Source organism: Corapipo altera, unplaced genomic scaffold, assembly GCF_003945725.1.
Source record: "Corapipo altera isolate COAL_440 unplaced genomic scaffold, ASM394572v1 23b, whole genome shotgun sequence".
NCBI classification, from domain to species: Eukaryota; Metazoa; Chordata; class Aves; order Passeriformes; family Pipridae; genus Corapipo; species Corapipo altera.
The window spans coordinates 14,084,884-14,107,626 of NW_020884885.1; the positions used below are offsets into that span (position 1 = coordinate 14,084,884).

The 22,743-nt window shown below is 40.7% G+C and overlaps 1 protein-coding gene across 2 annotated transcripts in view; it reads right to left on the reverse strand.

Annotated features, from left to right (window-relative positions):
* LDLRAD3 (low density lipoprotein receptor class A domain containing 3) overlaps positions 1-22,743 on the reverse strand; it is a 74,758-nt gene that overhangs the window by 37,392 nt on the left and 14,623 nt on the right. For both annotated transcript variants that reach the window (XR_003527536.1, XM_027642489.1), the window contains exons 2-3: positions 18,170-18,295; positions 15,109-15,243 (exon numbers count right to left, since the gene is read on the reverse strand). Coding sequence is in view for 1 of the 2 variants with exons in the window: in XM_027642489.1 (XP_027498290.1) it covers positions 15,109-15,243; positions 18,170-18,295 (261 nt within the window). In the remaining variant the exon portion in view is untranslated. The remainder of the gene's footprint in view (positions 1-15,108; positions 15,244-18,169; positions 18,296-22,743) is intronic.

Here is a 22,743-nt window from a genome sequence, read left to right on the forward strand (position 1 = left end):
TAATAATTAATAAAAAACGAAGTCATAACATCTGCATACCTCCTGTACTCCTCTGAAATGAAGCACCTATGCAAACACATGAGACTTGTGGCAGGGGGGAAACTCGCAACAGATAGAATGCAGAGGACAGAATGAGATTAGGACAGGTTGAACCACACACAAAATGTCAATAAAAAAAGGTTGATGTTTGAAGATGAAGCCAGAGAGTAGTAGTTTAATAACTTCCTAATGACAAAATGGGCCTGAATGTAGCTTGATCTAACCACTGGAAAAGTAACAAACCAAAAGACAAGCTCAGAGCTACATGATCCTACCTCTGGACAATGAGACTCTTCTTTCAAGAGTTATTTAACAAGACTCAGCAAGAACTGGTCCATGAGATCTTCATTAAAAAAATGCAGATGGGATGGAGTGTTCATTAAAAGCTGGGAGCACATTTACTGTACCACATCAGCCAAACAGCAGTTTTACCACACATCACAGAAAGAGTGGAAGCAGCCCAGTGTAGGGTAGAGTTCTCTTATCTCAGCATCGGTGTTCACCCACGTCCTGGGTTACACAAAAATTTTGGTATCCACCTTTTCTCCAAATATGGCTTTTTGGTGTTTTGCCTTCTTTAAAGAGACTGAACTGCTAATGATTAATGATTCAAACATTTGACCACCTGCAGTGACCACCCAGGTGCTGTAACAGACTGGACTACTGGTGCTGATGGCTCAATCAGCTTTGTGCTCAGCCTGTAGGTTGAGTATTAAACAAGATAAGAAAGGAAGCAAACCCTGCGAGGTGGGGTAATGTTTCTTTTTCCTTCTTTTTCTAGATGACTCAGCTGTGATAACTCACACTTGTCCTGAAGGAATTCATCTCTTCTTGATGATCCATAAAGGACTACAACCACCACTTTGACCAACGAACACCGAAATTGCAACAACCAAGTCTTGTCTCTGGATCCAACCTGTGTCTTGTGGGTCCTTCCAGTCACCTGGAGGGTCTGCAGCCCTGCTTGAACTGCTTGTTCCAGCACCGCAGCCTCACTCCAGCACCCCACAAGCACCAGCCGGTACTGAATCCCAGCTATCTGTTGTTTCCTGCCAGTGCTGACTCTTCAAATGTTCCTGCCAAATTTTTCTGTGCATGGGGGATGTGAACCACGTGGAAGGGTGGACATCTGGTCTCTGTGCTGTGGCCACGTGTGTTTTTCCGGGTGGGGAAGGCCGGCTGCTATCTCAATTTGGTCCAGTGGGCAGGGCTTGGGAAGTTTCTCCTCATCAGTTGGTTTAACCCAGTTTTATCAGTATTGTTCTTAGCATTCTTCCTGATAAAGAGTTATTTTTCACTTACATCAGGGCGTATTTGGTCTCTCTCTGTATTGGAGAAACCAGGGGTATTGAATCTGAGGGAGGAGATTTATGTCCAACATCTCTGCCCCTTCCAAATTGTCTCAAAGTGAGACAACCCACAACAGCTCAGACAATGTCAATACCCTATCAAAAGAAATCAAAGACCTAGAGAGTTTGTTCTGCTTGCAAAAGAGAAAGGAAAGGTAAAGGTTAGAATCACTCTGTACCTGTAATAAACGACCCACCTTACAGACTTGTGTAGAGGCCCAGAAACCACATAGGCTACATAATACCCGAAGAGTTTTACTTGGTTTTAAAGTAGAGGTGAAGTTAGAACAGGAAAACCTTTTGTGAGAGCTGCAGGTACAATAATTGCCCAGAAACAGTAATTAAATCCTCACAGCCCAAGGCCTTGAAACTTAGACTGAAGAAAACATGGTAGAGTGGTGCAGGATAGGGCAAACTGAATTGTCAAGCCATAGAGATCCTCTTTGAAGCCTCTAACAAGGAAATAAATGAAAATAAATAAAGACTGTGTGATATCTTCTAAAGTCAGAGTTCTTTCCAGCTGGGAGAAGTTTTGCTTGCATAAAGTTATCTGTGGCACTTCATTATTTCCCTCTTTAAAAAAAACCCACATTGACTTTACATAAAAAGAGTGATCTTTTCAAATTTGCCTAAGAGCACAGAACCTACTAAAAGTCGACCTTACTTGTGCATCTATCTGAACAGATGTTTTGGGAAAAAAATCCACTTCATAGCTTTTGGCTTTCTTGTTGGGACATAGCCATAGCATACTTAAGAGAAACACATTCCTTTCTCACTGTGAAAAGGGCAGAGGTGCACAGCACCCTCTTCATTTCCCTGGCTCTTTCACTGCATAGTAAAAGTGGAAGAGAAAAGGGTATAGCAAAGAAAAGAAAGAAAAAGGAAAAAGCTAAAGAAGCCCCTCCTAACTACCAAGAGAAGACAGAATATGTTGTAATTGCAATTCCAGAGGCAACTACCATAAGAGTAATATAATGGTTTTGGAGAGGCAGTCCTGCAGCCCCTGGAAACGAAGGAATTGAAAAAGTCTGATTAATTTTTTTCCCTTTCCTCTCTTCAATCAACTCCCAGAACCAAAAATTGCAACAAAGAGCGCAGCAGAGAACTCCACCCTGTCGCACGTGACAAAGACTTGTGGCTGAAAAGCATCTAAGGCACAGGGGAGATTTTTCTCTAAAGCACTACTCACAGATCTCACAACAGTGAGGAATACTTCCAGACAACTGCTGTCAGCAGCCTGCAATCAACCCAGCTGCAAAGGCCTCCTCTCCCTCCTCCCCTTTATCATGTGAGTGGACAACAGTTCCTGCTCTGCACGGCAACCTCTGCAATGCCGTGTTTGCTGCTATGTGCTGTGCTTGGCAGGGGGCTGGCCAAAGGGTTGCCCCCAGTCTGCACTCCAGAAATGGACTATTCACCCGGTTCTTGTGGAAACTTCCTCCTCTAGCAGATGTTTAATGCAGTAACTTCTTTCAAGACCAATCCCCCCACCTCCGACTGCAAGGGCTTGGTTCCGGTGTCCAAGGGGAATGTCCTGCAGCCAACACACGCACCTTATGTCAAAAGCATCAGGACACTGCTCCCACCTAGCAAACCACAGGCAGGGAACTGCTAGCAGCATCAGAGAAACTCGTGACACACACTGTAAATCAAGGCCATAAAATATAGGTAGTACAAATCATATGGTAAAATAGGCAGAAAGGAAATTCCTGCTCTAACAGTTTTAGCACAACCGGAGTAGAAACTGACTCCTTTTCTCACCTGACTGTGAATTGCAGACACCTCTAAACTTGTATTAAATCTCTGTTGAAATTACCATCAAGAAACACACAGTTGCTATGAATACTAACAGCTGGCAATGTTGTTGTAGAGGGCCTCTGTCTGGCAATCGTATATGAGAGATGTGCTCCATAGATGGAACACAAAGGATTGTATACCCAGTCTTCTCAGGGAGATGTATGATTTCTCCTGCATATGGGTTTCGAGGGTTCTTTTGTATTTGTGTTTCAAGCCTAGATGATCTTCTACCCCTCCAGAGTGACACTAGAACAATGTTTGAGTAGCAGAGATTTACCAGAATAGGGCAATAAAGCTTTGTAGTGTTTTAACTGTAGGTAGAATAGTGAAATCTTGGTATGGCTTAATGCACAATTCCTCTTATTTGATACCTCCAGAAAAGCCAAAAACCAACACATAAAGAAAGAGCATGATACAAACACTGAAGACAGAAAGAAGCCAGAAAGAACAAACAACAGAAACAAATGAGGAAAAGCCCCCAGTGGCTTACAGGAAAGAAGGCAATTTAAAAAAAAGAAAAAGGGGAAAGAATAAAAAAAGAGGGGGAAGTACAAATTTCTTTACTTGAAAAGTTTTTACAACAAGGTAAAGTAGAGAATATGGTGAGGGTGAAATGATGATTGAAAGAGCACAGAAACAGGAGAAACAGGTTCAGTATGTTTCCTCTACCCTGTATTTACACCAGACTTTCTGGAAAGATTGACCATATTACTGATGTACAGATAAGAAAGACTCAGACCAAAAGCATTCCTGTACCTTCCTGGGAAATTCATTATTTGAAGGTTAACTCATTGCACAGTGTTTTTCCATGTTGCTTGGTTTCCACCTCAGATGGGCCATATAGCTTGCAAAGGCATCTGTTGTGACATCTCTCCAAAATACAGGCTCACAATATCATGTCTGCACGTTTCCTCAGGCACCTCCAGCCAGCACTCCTTCACATACAGAGTCTTGAATTACATCCACCTTGGCCAGGAAGGTACTCTCTGAATATTTTCTTGCAATTATCAGTCATGCCTAGAATTTAATCTCATATGGCTGCCAACTAATCATCGGCTCTCTGGGATTTACATATCAAGGGGTGGAAAAGGTAGTCTGGAAAACAAGGGAGAGACCAGAAGTAGTTTCTGCAAACACTGAGTGATTCAATCACACTTGTGCTGTGTGATCAATGAAAAAAGCAAGAATTTGGGCTTAGGAATGTAAACCTTGGCAGATAATTAATCACAAAACTGATCATGTGTGGAGATAAACAGCCAGTTACCACCATCTCAGTCTTAATTATATGAGCTGGCTCCCACACAATAGCAATTGACAAGACTATGGCCAAGTGACCCTTTCATAAAATGAAATTGAAAATTAAAAAAAAAAAAAAAAGGAGGAGCATGGGTTATGCCTCTACTTACGACCTCCATCCCCTATTTGCATGCCAAGCTCTGCTCACTGCCACCAGGTCTCATTTTTTATCACAACAGTTGCTTTCCTCCTCTCATACACGCTGCAGCCATGTAGCCACCCTGCTGTCTGAGCCCATCTCTGAAGAACCTCCTTATCTAACCTATCACCAACACACTTATTCCAGTCTGGTCAGACAAATTTGTCTATAATAGCAAGTAAAAACAAGATAAAAAAAAATCAGCCTGAAATCTGTTCACTTTTGAATGGAACATATGGTCTTCTCATCCCCCTTTTCCTGGTTGATCACAGTCACCCAGTTACCAAACAAGGATATAACTTCCTTCACAGCACTGTTTTCCTGAAGTCACATGCCTTTTGTTTTTTAATTCTAGAGTGTGAAAAAAGAAAATTAAATTTGACAGTCACTTACTGTGAGGACACTCTCTTTCCCATACAATATTCCTACAACTATGGGTTCTCAAAAGTATCAGTGCAAACCACTTTGCAGAGTTTCCATTTAATTGCACATAATGTTCCCTTCCTGTCAAACCAAGACCAAGTCACCTCCTTGCAAAACAGCCAGCAAGGCTCCAGCCACCATGGACTTCAAAGTGTGAACTGACACAACAGTTCAAGTTTTGGTTCAGAAAACCTCTGAGCTCTAGAATTTGTGCTGCAGAAGGGCAGTCCTAAGTCTTTTCCTACAAGGGTAAATCATGAGCACCATTTGGCATGGAAAAATCTGCCTCAAAAAGTCTAAAAGCATTTTCCCCACAGGCATCAAAATCAAGGCTGGTGTTTGCTTGCTATTCAGCAAGCAGGAGGCAGAGGGAAATGATGATCTAAGAAAAAACAGTTGAACAAATGGAACAAGTTAGGTTTTAATTCCCATAGGTTTTAGTGCAGCGTAACACATTTCCTAACCTCTTAACAAAAACACCAGATCCTCAAAATTACTTCCACTTAAGAACTAGATGGTAATCTCTGCATTTACTGTAGTGCAATAACACTATTAAAATAAATGAAGCCTTGAAAGCTGCTGCTTTGAAACTTCAGAGGATGTAATTCAGCACCAATGACCGGATCCCACAGTGACTAGCTGGTGCACTTCAGGTGACAGGTAATATTCAGAAATGATTCATTACATTTATTTTCTTCAAATGACTTTATAATCTTTCATAAAGCTTTCAAAAGTTAAAAGTTTGGTATTTTTCATATGTAAAATAGAGATCAGGCATACAACCCCAAATGCCCAAGGTCATTTACTAGGCCAGTAGCAGTGAGCATCAGGCAGCTCCACCTCTGTGCTCAGGGCATGTCAACAGGCACTCCCAGTGTCCCTGTCCCCACCTTCAGCCATGTTAGTGGAAACAGTACTTACCCAGCAGGGCATAGGTACAAACAGGACTTCTGCACCCAATGCTTCCCACTCAGCAGGTTGTGACTTCCCTTAACAGCCCAGACCTACCTGGAGGTCTGAACTGAAATGGAATAGAGATGCTAAACACACTTTATGGCACGTACCCTCCACACTCCTCCCCCTGCTTGTTTTCCGGGTTTTACTGTTTGCATAGACTCTATATTACAAATAAACATAAAATTAATTATTCATCTTTTAATTCCCATTGCATGTTGATGTTTATGTAATTGAAAACCATATAATTGCTTTATGTTTTTAGCATCCCTCATAAATATGGATTTTTAACACAATCCTTTACAGCAAATTAGCACCAAAAATCTGGTAATGTGAGCTGGGAGCATGAGTTAATTTGGCAAGCTCAGGTAAGAGCACACAGACTAAAGACTGGTGTGATGTCTCTGCTCACTTCACAATTTTCAGCAGGCAGAAGAAAATCCACTGCAGTACCCATCTTTTCCAGAAAGTCTGATCAGACTCTATGACACAAGTTTTCATGCAAGAGCAGCAAAGAAGGAAAAGCTAGAATTCAACAGCCTCATCCTTCACACATCTACAGGTACTGAAATGCTTGGCTGAGGATGAATCTCGGCTTAATCTAAAACCTGGCAAGAAACTTTCTTTTTTGTAATAATCCACTTTCTTATCAAGTTTCATTTGCTAGTTTTAGATCAGGCACTATGAAATACCATTCTCTGGAACTTTGGCTGGCAACTTGCTTGGGTTTTAAAAATCACCCTGAAGCAATTTATGCTCCACAGTGAATACAGCACATATATGGTATAGCAACGTGTGATCTACAATAAAGAAATAACTACCTTTAGCTTCAGCTGCAGAAAGTTGACCTGGCTGGGACAAGCATTTGGAAGGAGTGGGCAGGAAGATATAGTAAGGTCTGGTAGATACACTTTATATTAATACCACCTCAGTTGTGAGGTATCCCCCACAATTCACTTTTCCATACCCATATTTGTCCTATAGGATGATATAGAATCCTATTTTCCATAAGGCAGAGTGAAATTGTAGCTATGCTAGCACAGTGAAGTAAAACCACTTAGAGAAAAAACAGAATTACTCTAAGTAAGGATTTCTCAAAATAACAGACACAAACTGCTGAGGCCTATTGAGGTCCTGTACTCCTGGGATCACTTACATTTCTGAAGGCAATTCTACATTTCTAGCTGCTCTCCTTCCTACAAACCAAGTGCATCACACCAGCACAGATTCTAGCCACAGGGACATCTGGCTGACCTGGAGTTGCTGCATTTATTCTTGTTGAGCAAATGTCAGTAAAACTTTTCAGCTGAGCACAGTAGCCCTGCTCTAGGGGACTGTCTACACTGAAAACATGCCACTTTAGGTCAGTCACGTTTACTAAACTGCTACATCTGAATAGAGACACTTTTACACCTAGTCGTGTTGGCTTTGCTTGTGGCTTTACATTTGGGTAAGAACACACATACAAGCTTTGACAGAGCTCATATATAACAAATTATTCCCAGATATAACTGAAGTTGTGAAAAGATACAAATTTTAACCATGTGCAAAACTAGTTTCAGCTGGGGACAGAGTTGCAGCCTGACATTTTAGGAGCCACATCTTCCAACTCTATTGTTGGCAGCTGCAGGAGGAAAAAACCACAAGAAAACAAATAAAAAACCTACTCCAAAGTCTGACACATGCGTTGCTGGGATCTGTTTTTCCCATGCACACGGGTGTGAGCAGTAAAATTGGTCTTCTAGTAAATTCCACTGCTGCACAAAAGACCCAGACTGACTCCTAAAGAGAAAGAAAGGGACACTGGTGCTCTCTGCCCAAGTCCCAGTGCAAGCTGCTGAACACAGCCACCTTCCTCAATAGTCCATCTTGGGGAATCATTTCTAACTAGTGGTTACAGATACAACAATGTCAGACCAAGATTTGCAAAGGCACTGAAGCATAAATTAACCTCAGACTTTTTGCTGCTCCAGTTAATGCACACAAGTCTTAAAGTTAGATCTAGGCTAAAGCAGTATCACTTACCTAAGATTAATGTCAATAATCAGGCTAAACAACAAGGTTTGCCATTTGACTGAAACTGCAGGGCTGATGGGGCCAGACCTGGTGGGAGAGTCGTACAGACCAGCTCCCAGCCAGGCTTGAAAGTAGAATTACAGGTTGCAGCAGGCTAGTCTGATAAATGAGGGCTAGAACTCGAAACAGAAGAGACAGCCAAGCTAACTCCCACTCTGCTAGTGAGAGCGGCTCTTCAGTACTTAATGAAGGAAATAATATGGCTCTTCCCTGACGTGTTTGTTATGACAACTACCATTTTCCAGTACTAAAACTATACTAACAGAAGTTAAAGTTTCATTTTAAATATAAATGCTTTAATAATTTTCTACAATAACTATAGAAAATGCACTTGGTCACCTTACTTGGAGCTGATTTTGTTTCACAGCAAGTCAAAGATTAACATCTGGGCCTTTTATTTGGATTCTCTCCATTGAAACCAGAAAGACTGAGGGCTGGCACCTATAGTCCAGCAACAGAAGCCTTCTGCACAATTAAATCACACTGACATCCATGAAAAGTTAATGCAATTCAGCAGCCAGGATGTGTCATGACATGTCAATACATACAGTGTACTTCAAACACCTACATGACGCCATAAACTTTTGGAATATGTATTTGAAAGTAACCAATTTTCACTAATGACAAGTCAGGAGATAACTTAATGAGCCTCAAGATCAATGGGGAAAAAGAATGTCCTTTATCTTACACTTGTCTTTCTCTAGTATGACATTTTATCACCTGTTTTTGAAGTTTTGAAGCACAGGCAATGAAACTAGATATACAAGTCATCACCCCTTTCTGGAACTGTTAATTAGGCATAAATGTCACAAAGTGAAGGTAAAAATATCTGGACACAATTGCTAAGAGCTCATATTTCATCTCTGCACAGGTGAGAAAATCCCATGCCTTTGCAGGCTCAATTCCCAGCTCTTCTCATCAGCCACTGGCTGAAAGAAAAGTATTTGATACATAGCTACTCCCTGTTTTTGTAATTAGCCTGAGAATTGCAATTTCATTCCCAGCAACAACAACAAAATTCAAAAATTATGGTATTACAGCAAGAATCCAATGAGGTCCTGTAGTCAGACCAGCACTTCCATCATGGAGTGAGCTATGCCTTCAGGGAAGGCTATCATCAGCATCCTGAAGTATGTCTGTGTACAGAACAGGCTTAACAGAAGGTGCAGGCAAGACGTAAGTGCCCTGTCCTTACTATCTCCAAAGAACTGCTTTCAGGTCAAGGCAATTGTTGCTAGATCCTATATTTCTTCCTTTTTATCCCTGATAAAGCTGTTGGCAAACATAGTGACTCCCAGTGACAAAACCTCATCTAAGATTTGATATAGGTCTTAAAACTGATTTTTACAGTAGCCAAGTCATCACCTGCTGGTAATTTGGAGCTTCAAGCCATCAAAGATGGGCTGAGTAGGAGATTAGGTGAAGAGTATGGACACCTCCCAGATCTACAAACACCCTTTTAAGTACGTTTGTTGTCCACTGAAGACCTGAAGTCATTGCTTGTCTATTGCCACATTATACTGTTCTAAACAGAACAGCTGCTCTCCAAACAGGGATAGCATAACATTTTGGCAGCATGTCTTTTATTATTCCGCCAAAGTGTCTGCAGGAGCAACATGCTGGTCTAAAAGAAGACTATTCCTCAGGTATATATGCCAGTTCTGCAACAAAACCTTGTCATATTCACAAGCTCAGGGAGCTGAGAGATGTCGCAACTCAAATCCACTTGTACCAGCTGGCTGGAACTCTCCCTGATATTCCCTGATATCTATTTTAAACTGCTTTAATTCCAAAGCCTCCATGCAGAGTGAAGTAAGAGTTCCTCTCTCAGTCTCACTCAGAACTTACCATGCTTCTGAATGAGTCTGGGCCCGTGTCCAATAATGCCTGGGTTATCATCTGCTGTTCCTATCCAGTGATGAACAACCCATTTTACAAACGATGGACTGGCCGGGGGGGCAGCACAGACAGCAGAGCCCACATGCTGTCGAAATCAATGCACAGGCTGACTTACCAGTCACTCAAATTACCACTACCAACGACACAAACATCTGCCTCCTGTAGCTCACCTTGCCTATTAGTCTCCATGCAGATGGATCCATTTTTTTCTTGACAAGTACTCTCTCAAATAAATAATCTTATGAGGAGAGAAAAAAGGAAAGAAGAGGAAGCCTGGATTTAGGGACTAGAAGAACACAGGAATGAAAGAAAAAAACCATTTCCATCTAGCTAGTGTTATAAAAAGGGATATTAGAGAGCTAAATATGCTCAGGCAAAACCTTCATTTAACAAAACATTCAGTGACATTCTATTTGCATCCTTCCTTAAGTTTCTGCTTCTATTCAGTCTGCCTCTGAGTATTAAATTCCTGCTGCAGGCTGAATCTGGGCTAAGATTATGCACAATAATTGTGAGTTGAGCTTCAGTGTACAAGCTGAGTCAATAATGAGCCAAAAAGAGACTCAATAAAAGGAAACGTACGCTGCCAGGATCACACTACAAAGCTTTGGGATGTTTAAGTGATACCACAGCATTTGGGAATTTCAGAATTTTAATTTACCATGTCCAAAGGGCTAGTTAGAAGCTCCTCATGGAGTCAGATGTTCTGGGAGCTATTTGTGTTTCAAAATTTAGGTTTTGTGGTATTTCATTGAAATTTAGAGTACGTCTGTTCCACTTAGCTATCAATTCTAAAATCCAATATGCATTGCAACACTATCATGCAAACGGCAGCAATGGCCATAGTGCTTACCTCTACAGCCAGTCTGCTGCTTTTTCTATACCTTAATCCACAGAAATTACCATTACAGCATTCATACTATCACCTAAAGATTAATTTTATTAAGTCAACATTTTGAAGGGTTTTCCACTCATTTGACACAGGGTCAGAATTTTTTTTCATATGTTGACAATTTTTATACCAGCAATTTATATATGCCACAGAGAAAAGGGCACTTTTAAACTCTGTATGCTTCTAAACCTGTTTTAGAATACTGGGGTATATAAAAATCCTAATGCAAATTCAATGAAAAGATATGCAAAAAATAAAAGAAGGAGGTACCCACATGTGCAACAGTGGACATTACCAAATACACTGTAGAAACATATGGCAAGAATTAACTTCTGAACACTTCCAAAGAGTTTGGTTTATAACCCGACTGCAACGGTACTGTTTACAAACAACTGCAGAGCTAGAATTTCAGAAACATTACTGAAGTCAAGAGCCCCTCTCTACAGCAGCAGTCAGAATGAATACAGACTAGCAGCAATAAAACTCCCTTTCCTAGGCAACGGGGTTAAAGCTAGTGGAGCTATTTAGCAAACTTAGATGGAAAGAAAAGAAGGGCCACAAAAGGAAAACACGTTTGAATCAAAATATCCAGTGTGCTTTTGTTGGTGTTAAAGCCTTCTAAATTCTAAGTACAAAATGGAGGAGAAACTAAGGAAAGAAGCACTATGAGGACACTTCTAGATAAAACCCCACAACTGAGAGAATAAATTAAATACAGTCCTAGAGTTGAACAAATTTACACAGTTGTTGGAAAATATTAAGAAGGAGAAATTCCTTTCCAATTGAGTGGATGCCTGTCACAGAACAGGAAATCCACCCAACAACAGGCAGGCCCACGGAGTACACCCAGAGCAGATGCTATGAATGATTAGCACTGTCAGCTAATTCGAGGCATAGGGAGAGATCTTAGAGTGGTAAGAGAAAGAAGTGTGTGGGGGAGAGGAACTTTACTAAATTAAGATCCATTAAGTACAGAACAGGAGCAGAAATTTCCAATCACTGCTGGTGTTAAAACCAGAATAACGCCCTAGAAAGAGTAATTCATATATTCGACTTGTGGATAATCCAAGCAATTATATCCTCCATCCAATCCCAAAAACTGAAGCACATGCTTTGATGAATACACCACATTCCAGACAAAGGGAAGTATTTGGCCGTACTACTTCAATGCTGGAAAACTGAGATGACCAAAGTTTAGCTGGAGTGGGATTAAAGGAACAGCCCTGAAGTTTATCATGGCAGTAACAAGAGCTACAAATAATTTCTGTCAGGAATTACAGTAGAATTCTTTGACTTGCTGCTAAATTGTCACTGTTTAATCTGGCACTTTCCCCATGACATACAAACCCTTGTAAGACATGCAATACTCAGTCACAAGTGGCAAGGAGAAAGGAGGGCAGGAACACATCCTGCAAAATTTGATCTTCCTCTCATTTTCACAACTAAATCCTGGGGACTCTGTCTCCCTCCTCTCAAATGAGTCTGCTAGCACTTATGACTGAAATTAATGCTTATAAATGCACTTCTTCAGGCTCATCCCAAATTGCAGCATGCTAGTAAAGCTATTATTCATCAAGGATGGCACATTTTGAAGTGTTCCATGTCAAAGCTGGGTCAGCATATTTTTCAATAGGAGGTCACATTCCTGTTTTCCTAGCCTGCAGAGTGACCCTTCTTGACTGAAAGGATCTTTACGCATGGAGGAGTATCTGACACAAACCAAACTGATATGCTACTGGAGCTTTCCAGTAATGACAGCAGGATAAAGGAGACCTTTGAAGTTCATGGAAGAGTAGGAAGAGGTGGTAATTTAAAAAGCTTGTCAGTATACCCAAGAGCAGAAGGAGAGCCAAGCATCAATTAATAATTAACACTTCTATTTCCCATGTTATCACAGTATCTCAAACCAGTTTGCAAACATTGATTAAGTTTAATGACATGCCCCTGAAGCAGACAAGCATGGATGAAGCTCTGCTCCCACCAGCCAGGATGGCACTCCAGGATCATTTTGTTTAGCTGATCTATGCCCTCTTTTCCCCATCTGTTAAATGGTGATAATGACACTATCATACAGTGGTTCAGAACCTTGGTGACTTGTAAATCAACACATTTATAGATAGAAAAATAGCACACAAGGGCAATCTCACATGTCAGACTACACTCAATTACACTGAACTAAAGCTACCACATTTGATGTGATAACATAGCCAGTGGGAAGAAAACCCTCTATCTTCATTTTATAACACATTACAGATTTGCTTTGCTCTGTCCCCAAGTACCCAGAGCACTTGAGTTCTAGTTAATGACCAGGATTCTTGGGTACTATGTTAACATTGTAATTACAGTAATTAGATCTGCTGTAGAAAGAATTGTGAGAAATTAAAGACTGTCCACAGTAGCCTCTAACTCCCAATTAACACAAAGTAGTTGGTGTGTTTAGAAGCCAGGACAGACATACCCACAGCTGAAAACTCCAGAAGGAACTGTCATTTACATTGAGATGGGAAGTTGAACAGTTGAACACTGTTTAATCATTGCTTTGAAAGACAGGTACGCAAGCATCATCCACTTCCAGATGGTGAAATGGCAATTCAGGGAGGCTCTGAGCTGCCAAAGGGCAAAACCAATCACATCCCACAACCAGCATTATACTTTGGGAACTCCTCATTCCCAACCTCATACTCAGATTTTTTTTCTTTAAATAAAAGAGCCCACAAACCATGGATACTCTTGTCTTAATGAGAAAGAGTTCTTTTTTCCTTGTTTGGCTCTCTTTCATATATAATCAGAATTACTTTGCTTAACCCTCTTTCTATTCTGACATTTCCCGGAGGACCAAATATAGAGACAAGAGTAAGTGCTTCATGAAATACAGCTCATTTCTTCTCCTGCGCCTCACAGTCACTTTCAAAAGCAGATTGTCATGACAACAAACAACCTGGAGGCAATCCAGCCAATTAATCTGCAAAGGAAGAAGTCATCCCAACCTTGGAAAACAGCACTGCTGCTTTAAGCTTCAGAAGCTAAAAAAGAGAAAGAAAAAGAAACCCAACACAAAACCTTACCAATCACATTAATCTTATTATGCTGCCTTAGACCTGTAGTGAAGAACAATTTGTCCCTCGGCACGCGCTAGTCCCTCACCAGCCCTTTCCTCCCCCCTCCAGACAGAGAGTAGGGGCAGGCCAGACCCATTCTCCGAGGCCCTGATCCAAGGCCAGTTCCCAGGGTGTGATGTAGCTCAGCACACAGATGCCTTACCAGGATGACCCCTTCAGCCCTTTCATGTGGAGCCACAGGAAAGAGCTCACAGGTTAGGTGGAGGAATGACACAGAAGAGATTGTCACACACCATTGCTACAAACCTTGTTTTGTTGGCATTGCTGTTGCATGTCTTCCCTCTTCCTCTGTGAGTTGTCAAGAATATTTATCACCGTGTTAAGCTCAGGATTGTTTTCCACAAAAGACTAAATGATCAGTGCAGCTATATATTAAAGTCATTCTCCTTCAATTTCACTAATTACTTATTCCTTCATACCCTGCTCTCTCTCTCTTCACATGCCCTGCTTTCTTTAGGTAGAAGCATATCACACCTCCCCTGAAGATATCCAGCACTAGATGTAGACTTTAGCATAGGTTAAAAAAGAAAAAAAATTAAATCAAAGACTGTGTTTTGAGATTCTCACAAGATTCAATACCAACAAGTTCCAAGCAAAAATTTTCTTCCGCCTTCATCCTTTACTCTAAATACAGAAACAAGGAAGGGTAGGAATAAATGCTTTCACTGTAGACTTGTCCTGCAGTGAAACATGCCTTTCAGAAAGTAACTGAGCAGTGAGGATCTAAAGTTTTAAGGCTACACAAGATTTACTCATCTGGTAAATAGACAGATTCACTTTCAACTGTACTTTTACTATCAATCCCCCTGGGTCCAATCCATCTCGCAGAAGTTACTAAATGGATTCCCAGCAACTTCAGTGAGCGCTGGATCACAGATTATAAGCACTTCCTGCAAAAATGTGTTTTTAATAATCTGAAAAAGATACCAGTCTTCTGAGCACTGAAAATGAAATGTATGCATGCACACACACACACTCTACACACTTCATTATTTGCAGAATGAGGAAACCGCAGCTCTAGCCAACTTAGAGCAAGCCAACAGAATCTTATTTTCTGCTGAGCCTGTTCCGCGTTAATTTGAGTTGGAATATCATTGCAGAATAGAATAAAAACTCTGTGCCTACCTTGAGGGCTTTCGCAGCTTTCTTCATCACTGTTGTCTTGGCAGTTATTTTGACTGTCACACACAAAGCTTTTATCAATGCAAAGACCATTTTTACAGTGGAATCGGGCAGTAGAGCAAAGCAAGGGATTTGCTGCTGCAAAAAGAGAAAGTGAGATCTTTCATTAGAAATTCTCTTACCCAGGCGGTTAAATAGCTCACAAGCAAGCAATGACAACAGGTCACAACTCAACAGTTGGTCAGTCTGCTGAATATGTGAGAGTAACTTGGCAGTCAAACAACCTTCCCTCTAAACAAGGAAAGTTGAAACTTCTAATTCGTTGCAAGATTCATTACAATTAGCAGAGATTTACTCCACCCACAGCTGTGATAAGCCTTCTGTTCATTTTCATGAGAGCCCCAATCATGATCACTGTTCCACATTTGCTAACACTGAAGACATATGGACTTGAACTGCCTACCATAAACACCTCCTGTCGATTCCTTCTTCAACAAACTCAGTTTAGTTTAAGTTTCATATTATCGGACAATGATCCTGGCTGAGAACTGCCAGGCAGTGGTTTATTTACCTTGCTTCTGTTTTTTTCCTCCTTCCCCATTCTCCTCACTATTTTGAATTGATACAATGGCACTGCTGAGATCTCTCAACTTCTCATTGTTTGAATTTCAACTCCTTTTTAAGGGTAATATGCACATTACAGTAGCGTCCAGAAAATCCTTTCACATAAGGCCCACTGTTGCACAGACAGCAAAAACAGAATAGTATTTAAGCAGACTCATTTAGGTAGAGTAGTCTTCTCACTCATGCCAAACCCAGCAGTAAGATGTTCTAAGATGCCATGCCTATTTTCATTTAAAGCTTCAAGCAGTGTAGTTTTCAACACTTCTAGCAGATTACATCACAGCTTCAATGCATCTCACTGTCAAGGAGGTTTTCTTGATACATATTTCTCTTTTCTCATTTCAGCCCTCTACTCTTAGCTATAGCCCAGCACATATAACTACACGTTCCCTCCTTGAACAGCGTTTGCACCCTTCATATACACCATATATAGCCTTAACCTCCAACTGTCATTGCTTAGCCAAGATATGCGTAACTTAGCTGTTTTTAATATCTACTCATAAACCAACCTCTCTCCCTTAATCATTGTTGGCACTCTTCTCTGACTCCCAACAGTTTTTGGTAATGAGGTGACAAACTGAATGAAACTTTCTAATTGAAAACCTTAAAAAAGCTGTTTAGATGCCCTGTCTGCTTCAAACTTCTTCTCTGCCACAATAACAAAGGGCATTTCAGTTTCCAAATACTAACCGGCTTCCTATTTTTTATTCTTTAAAGTAAGAGCTGGATTTAAAGAGTCTTTAAAAAAAAATATAAAACTTTAAAGTCTGCCCTGCATATAACCTGCAGTATATGTAACAAACACTCCCAATTTCTCCAGCTTCCCAAAAGCATGTTTATCATGAACATGCTAAAGATCCTTTGCTTTAAAACTACTGCATGCTTGTACACCATTGATTTTCGAGGTCACCTTAGGGCCTACATTGTTGTTCCTCTTCATAAGTAGCGACTGACATTCAGAATGCTAGAAAATACCAAGAGTATGCTTAAATGGCATAAAGAAACAGGGAGATCAGCAGCATATTATCGTCAGCTGTAAAGTCTCGTTGGAACTACACACTACAAGCTCACGGGAAATTGTTTCATTCATAACAAACTTCAGGAGCTGGTGCACTTCCAGCTGAGACCTGCTGCTTATCAGTCCACTACCTCAAGGGTACTCAAAGCACTTTTGTCAAAACTTTTTTCTAGTCCATTTGTTTAAGCATAACCCAGAGGAATTTCCTTAGCCTTCAATCTTCCTCTAGCTTCACTTGCTCTCCAGAAGTGCTACATCACTGCCACAGTCTTCCCAGGGCTCAAACCAGACTCTCTAGGCCAACAACAGACGGCACCTTAAGAGATATTCATGCTGTGGGGGAAAGCACATGAACAAGAAAGGCAAGTCCTCCAAGAAGCAGACAGTGATAGATTACTGTAAAGATCGCCCCTTTTGTTATCTTTGAAAGCTGGTGTCTGTTGTCCTCCTCCTGACCTTTAAATGTTATTAAAAAGGAATACTCAGCAAGCTCCAACAAGATAGCAAGCAAGTACTTTCCTGCAAGCTTTTACCTACAGACCCATGCTTTTATCAGCTCTTGATAATAACAACAGAGCTGCTGGCTTGAACATAACTTGTCCTTACTGCTATGATATATCCCTGCTAGACTTACAGATACAAAAGGATCTACACAGCCACATGCACAGAGTTTAGCCCAAGTCAAGCAGTACTTCAGATGAACTCTGTGCTGCAACTTCCCTGCAAGTTGCTGAACAGCAGCTCAGTCTGAGATTAGCTCAGTTGGTTGGAGCATGGTGTTAATAACACCAAGGTTGTGGGTTTGATCCCCATACGGGGCATTCACTTAAGAGCTGGACTTGATGATCCTTGTGAGTCCCTTCCAACTCAGAATATTCTGTGAAGTTAGCACATTGGCAGGCATGCCTGCCTCCAAAAACCTCCTTTTTCCAAGAACCTGTTTCTCAAAATATGCCATTATTTGCTTTTTTGTTGTTTGAGAACATGTATAAACAGAGACACCTAAACGTACTGATTAACAAATACATCATATTCTTCAGTGACAAGAAACAGGCAAACAAAAACGGAACAATTCAAAGTGATACTTAATATTTGCCCAATTTGAGCTACATTTGAGTACAGGGAACATGTTCAAAGCAAATATGAAGCTTAAAACTCATTCAAAAGTCACAAACTCATTTCAAAGTCACAAAGAGGCTTGAAATATCATACAGGCATTATATGTAAAGCAAGAGTGAGCTGGACCTTAAAAAACCCCCACAACACAGACTGATTTATAAAGTGAAAATACAAGGATTATGTAGGTTGTAAATGACAGGGAGAATATTTGACTCAGAAACTAAAGGCTATCGAATTCTTCTAAGTGGTATTAATTAGTTGAAAGAAGCAGCAGTGCCCTCACACACACAGACCCACACTTACTGCAGTTCTCCTCATCGCTGCCATCGGGACAGTCCTCGAAGCCGTTGCAGCGGAAGCGGCCAATGATGCAGTGGATCCCACTGGCACAGGGGAAGAATGTGGCGCCACATTTGGATTTGGCTTTTGCTGGGAGAAGATAAGAGACAGAAGTGGGCAAAGGTGAGGGTAACAATTTACAAAGGTCAGAGATGCTTTTGCAGCAGTACAATTTACGGTGCTCTATGTAGCACTGCTGGCACACGTTAGGTGCCTTCCAAGTTCCCTATGGCCTGCTTTCAGGTACTTTATTTGTGAGATTTCACCTGCTTGGGTTGAATTTTTTCCAATTTGTGTAATTTCCACAATGATTGAAACATTCAAACTTAAAACTAGTCAAATGGCCTCTCAAAACAAATTTAAATTGCTCAATGCTTTGGAGTACCAATTTGTAAATTTGCCAAGCAGGTACTCCTAACAGTCCCCCGAAGACCCATGTGAATTTAACCAACATTCTACATTGGAGTAAAACTATTAACACAGAGGGTCACAATTCCCAGAAAACAAGACCAACTTGACCTCTTTGCATGAACGTCTGTGGTAAATGTCACTGGCCCAGGCACAAGTCCAGGAGACAGACAGGTAAGCCGATCCTCAGGTGGAAGACAACAACCCTCAGAGACAAAGGTCTATCTGGACTAGTTGTAAACCCCCACCACAACCTATAGCTCTATGTCATGCTGAGTCCACAACCACTAAACAGCACCAGAAGTCTAGATCTTGTACATCATCAAGCTTCTCTTGCTTGCTGAGAGAAGCCAAGCACTGAAGTGCCCAAGAAAGACAGAGATAATGAACATCGCAAAAAGTTCTAAGAATTTGGGATCTGTAGGCAAATTTGGACAATGACAGTTATAGAAAGAGTAAGGAAATATCTGAAGAAGAAAATGAGGAATACAGAGATATCAAGCAAATTAGTGTCTTTGAGAGAGTAAGAAAGACAAGAGACACTCATAGAAGTATGTTTCAGGCTGCAAAAGCCAAACTCAAAAAAGACAATGCTATAATTAATACTGCCTTTATTCAGTATCATTTATATAAAACTGAGTGCAAAAAGAACATGAGTTATATAAATCACATCTCTTGCTGCAGTTCTTCAGGACAGAAACTACATCTATTTCACAGCACCAGCACAGTTGTTCATGAAACACCAAATACTAACAATAGCATCAAAATGTGTTTAACAAATGATTGCAGAATCTCATTATGGTCTCAAGTACTACGCATTTTTTACTTCACTGCACAGCAACTCTTTACAGCAAGAAGAGAACACTGCCCTTAGCTACAGTGATGCAGATGCTTCCACCATGATGCCCAGGGCAAGCACCAGCCAAGTCTTGTGGTACCACCAGCCTAGAAGAAAACAACTAAAGTAAAAAAAACAATTTTACAACAAGAGATGTGGTTACATTTTTTTCTCCCTTTTTCTTTTTCAAATTATCCCACGACACAATGGACCACACCACAAGACACTGAACTCTTCAGAAAGTACACTCTAAAGCAAAGGTAGTCTCTGAAGAAAGAGTATGCTGGTAACTGCAGGAAGGTGCGTATGGTATCATGTGGTATACATGCACGGAGCAATGATGACAGAACACCAGAAAAGAAGCCAGATCCATAGCTTACAGGCCTTTGAGTAAATGTTTCCTATTCATTTCTACAAGATGTGTTTACAACTCACAGGTTTTGAAATGTGACGTATCCGGGGATAACAGCAACATGCAAGTATTTTATGTGGCTCTTTGGCACATCAACACACCAACCTGTGCTGTTTTATAAGGCCAGTACAAGGTCAGAGGAAACCAGAGTACATTAAGAAAGGAAGTGTATCCAATAGGGATAAAGAGTTTTAGCATTCCTTTGTAAGGAATCCTCTCTTCCAAGGTTAAACACTAAGTGCAGCTGTAGTAAAGCCTTCTTCCATCACTCAACAGAGTGCATATAAACTGTTTTAAACCACAACTACGGTAATTCTCACTTGATTTAGTGTCCTCCAAAAGCAAGTTCCTGTAGTTCCTCTCTTATATGTTTTTTTGTTATTATACCGGTAGTTTTTAGTTAGAATTATGAAGTGTAAAATAGGATGTATCACTGAATTTCACATATTCAACTAGCACTTTTTCTGAAGAGCATCCAAAGTCCACTTGGGGAAAAGAAAGTGAGCCATTACTTTGTAGGAAAACAGGTGATAAATTACCCTGAAGTAGCTGCTGTGCTTCACACTGCTAGCAACAGAAATCCCTCAGCCAAGACATCTGAGCCCCGGCAATTCTCCACACAACTTCAAAGAGCAACTTCTGTGTTAAGAGTTCTGAGGTAGACTGGTCTTAGCTAAATAATTCAGTAACCACAAGGACTGAGGCATCATCATACTCCCAGTCTTTAAACAAAAAGCAGCAAAACAACCTCAGCAACAGATACAGTGTCATCAGAGCAAGCAGTCTGTACTAACACACTAAGAAGCCAGACAACTGCTGCTGGGAGCGTGTGGTAGTAGCATGTATGTGAAGAGTTGCCCAATGCTTCATGTGTTGGATTTTTTTCATTTGCTGTTGTTTTTCTTTCTATGAAAGCTAACATCTTCTTGAAACCATATAGTGAATTTACATTTTCCAGACTCAATGACTGCTTCTGGACATCATCTTATTTTACAGGTGTATTTTGAGCCAGAACAATTCCAGGAAGGGAGAAAAAGGAGAAGTTCCAAGAGTTTCAAGAGGAAGAAGAACTAAGAAAGTGGAAAGCAACTGTGCTTTTGCCTCTCTAAGATTTACTGGATCCCATTTCTTCAAGCAGGCTTACTTCAGTCATTTGAGGTCTGAATTCAGAGGCTACCCTTTATCTGCTCTGAAAACCCTGCCAAATTAAGGCTTCAAAATTATTTATTTCTAAAATTTCTAACAAGGACCACCTCTTACTCTTGCAGCCTTACTCCTCCTGGCAGACTTCAGACTGTGAATTGTCAAAACCTGAGCCTCTGGCTCTGGAAGAGCAGAAGTCATGTGCCTGCACTTTCCTGATCAGAGCTAGTGGCGGTGAATGCTGCAAGAGCTCCGTTTCACACTCTCAGCTATTCTGGCCCCAAAAGGTGAGAAGGCCCAAAGCACATATTGTGCATTACACTGAGCTACCACAGTAAAGCCATAAGCAATATTTAATGTTTGACCACACCTGGAAGAAAAAGATGCTGGAATGATCTGGAACAAAGTCAAGTTTCTGGAAAATGAACTCTTTCTTCTGTCCAAAGCATACTGATACCCCATCAAGAAGAGGGAGAATCTATTCAGGACAATTATTTATTGTAAGTATTTATTAGAGAGCTATATAATTTTTAGTTCAATATTTTTTCCCCAGACCTTTTCCTATCTCCTCCTTCTGAGTGAGCAGCCAGAGAAGAAGCAAATTCTGTTTTCAAATAACTGTTTATCAAAAGAACACATACTAGTAACAAGAGACCAAAAACAAACAAGAAACTAAACACCTTCAAATCATGTCTGTTTCCTTTTTATATAGTCCACTGATCTTACTTTTTCTTAACAAGGGAAGGAAAAAATAACAACCAAAACCCAAATGCAATTCTTCCTATTTGCAATAGGCCTGATATATACACAATCCAACCCAAATTCAAACCTATACTTACCTAGGAGACCCTGCAAATATAAAAGAGCATTTCAAACACCGTAGTGATTCACTAGTCACACAGCTAGCCATTTACCAGACACAAGTCTTGCTCCCAAACAGAACTTAGTTTTCCAAGTTCCAATTCCACACACAAAATGCATTTCTCATACGCTGCCCATAAATGCAGGAAAAATGAGAAAACAGTAACAGCTTAGTCCAAGTCACATCGTTTGACTCTGGAGAACTCCACTGAGGAATTCCTGATTTTCCATTTTACATTCTTTTTGTTCTCTGAGAGTTTTCCTGAGGTTTTCAAGCATTGTTTGGTCGTTGCTTATAAGGTTCCTATGGAAAGCACAATCGTTTCTTCCAGAGCAGAAACGTACCTTTCCATTCTGCAGTGATCTCTGGAGATACCCTGAACATGAAGGGGCTATCCATCTTCTTCAGGTCTTCAGCACCTCATAGGTAACAGATATAGATACCAGGATCATGACTGCCTATAGGACATTTCAAGGCATGTGCTGCACTATTCCAGCACTCCTGTGCAATTCCTCCTCCCATTGCATGACTGTTACGAAAAGAGTTTTCTTCTCCTTTGATCATCACTGTGTCTCCTACCGCACAAGTTTCAAGTTTTCAGGCAAATCTGCATGTGGCAAGATTTACGTTTACCCAAAAGCAGCCATCTATTCGGCTCCTTCAGTGATGTCAGCCTTGAGAAGCTTTCAAGGACAGCATTACCTCTGCAATCTATGTTCTTCTCTGTTACGCTTGGTTGAAATGGGCTCAGGATAATAAAAATTACTGGGATATCAGGAAATGACAGAAGAGAAGTGAAAAAAGGACACAGGCACATGTGGGTCATCTGACCTTACAGTATTATAACCAGCTAAAGCAAAGAGAAGGGAGAATTT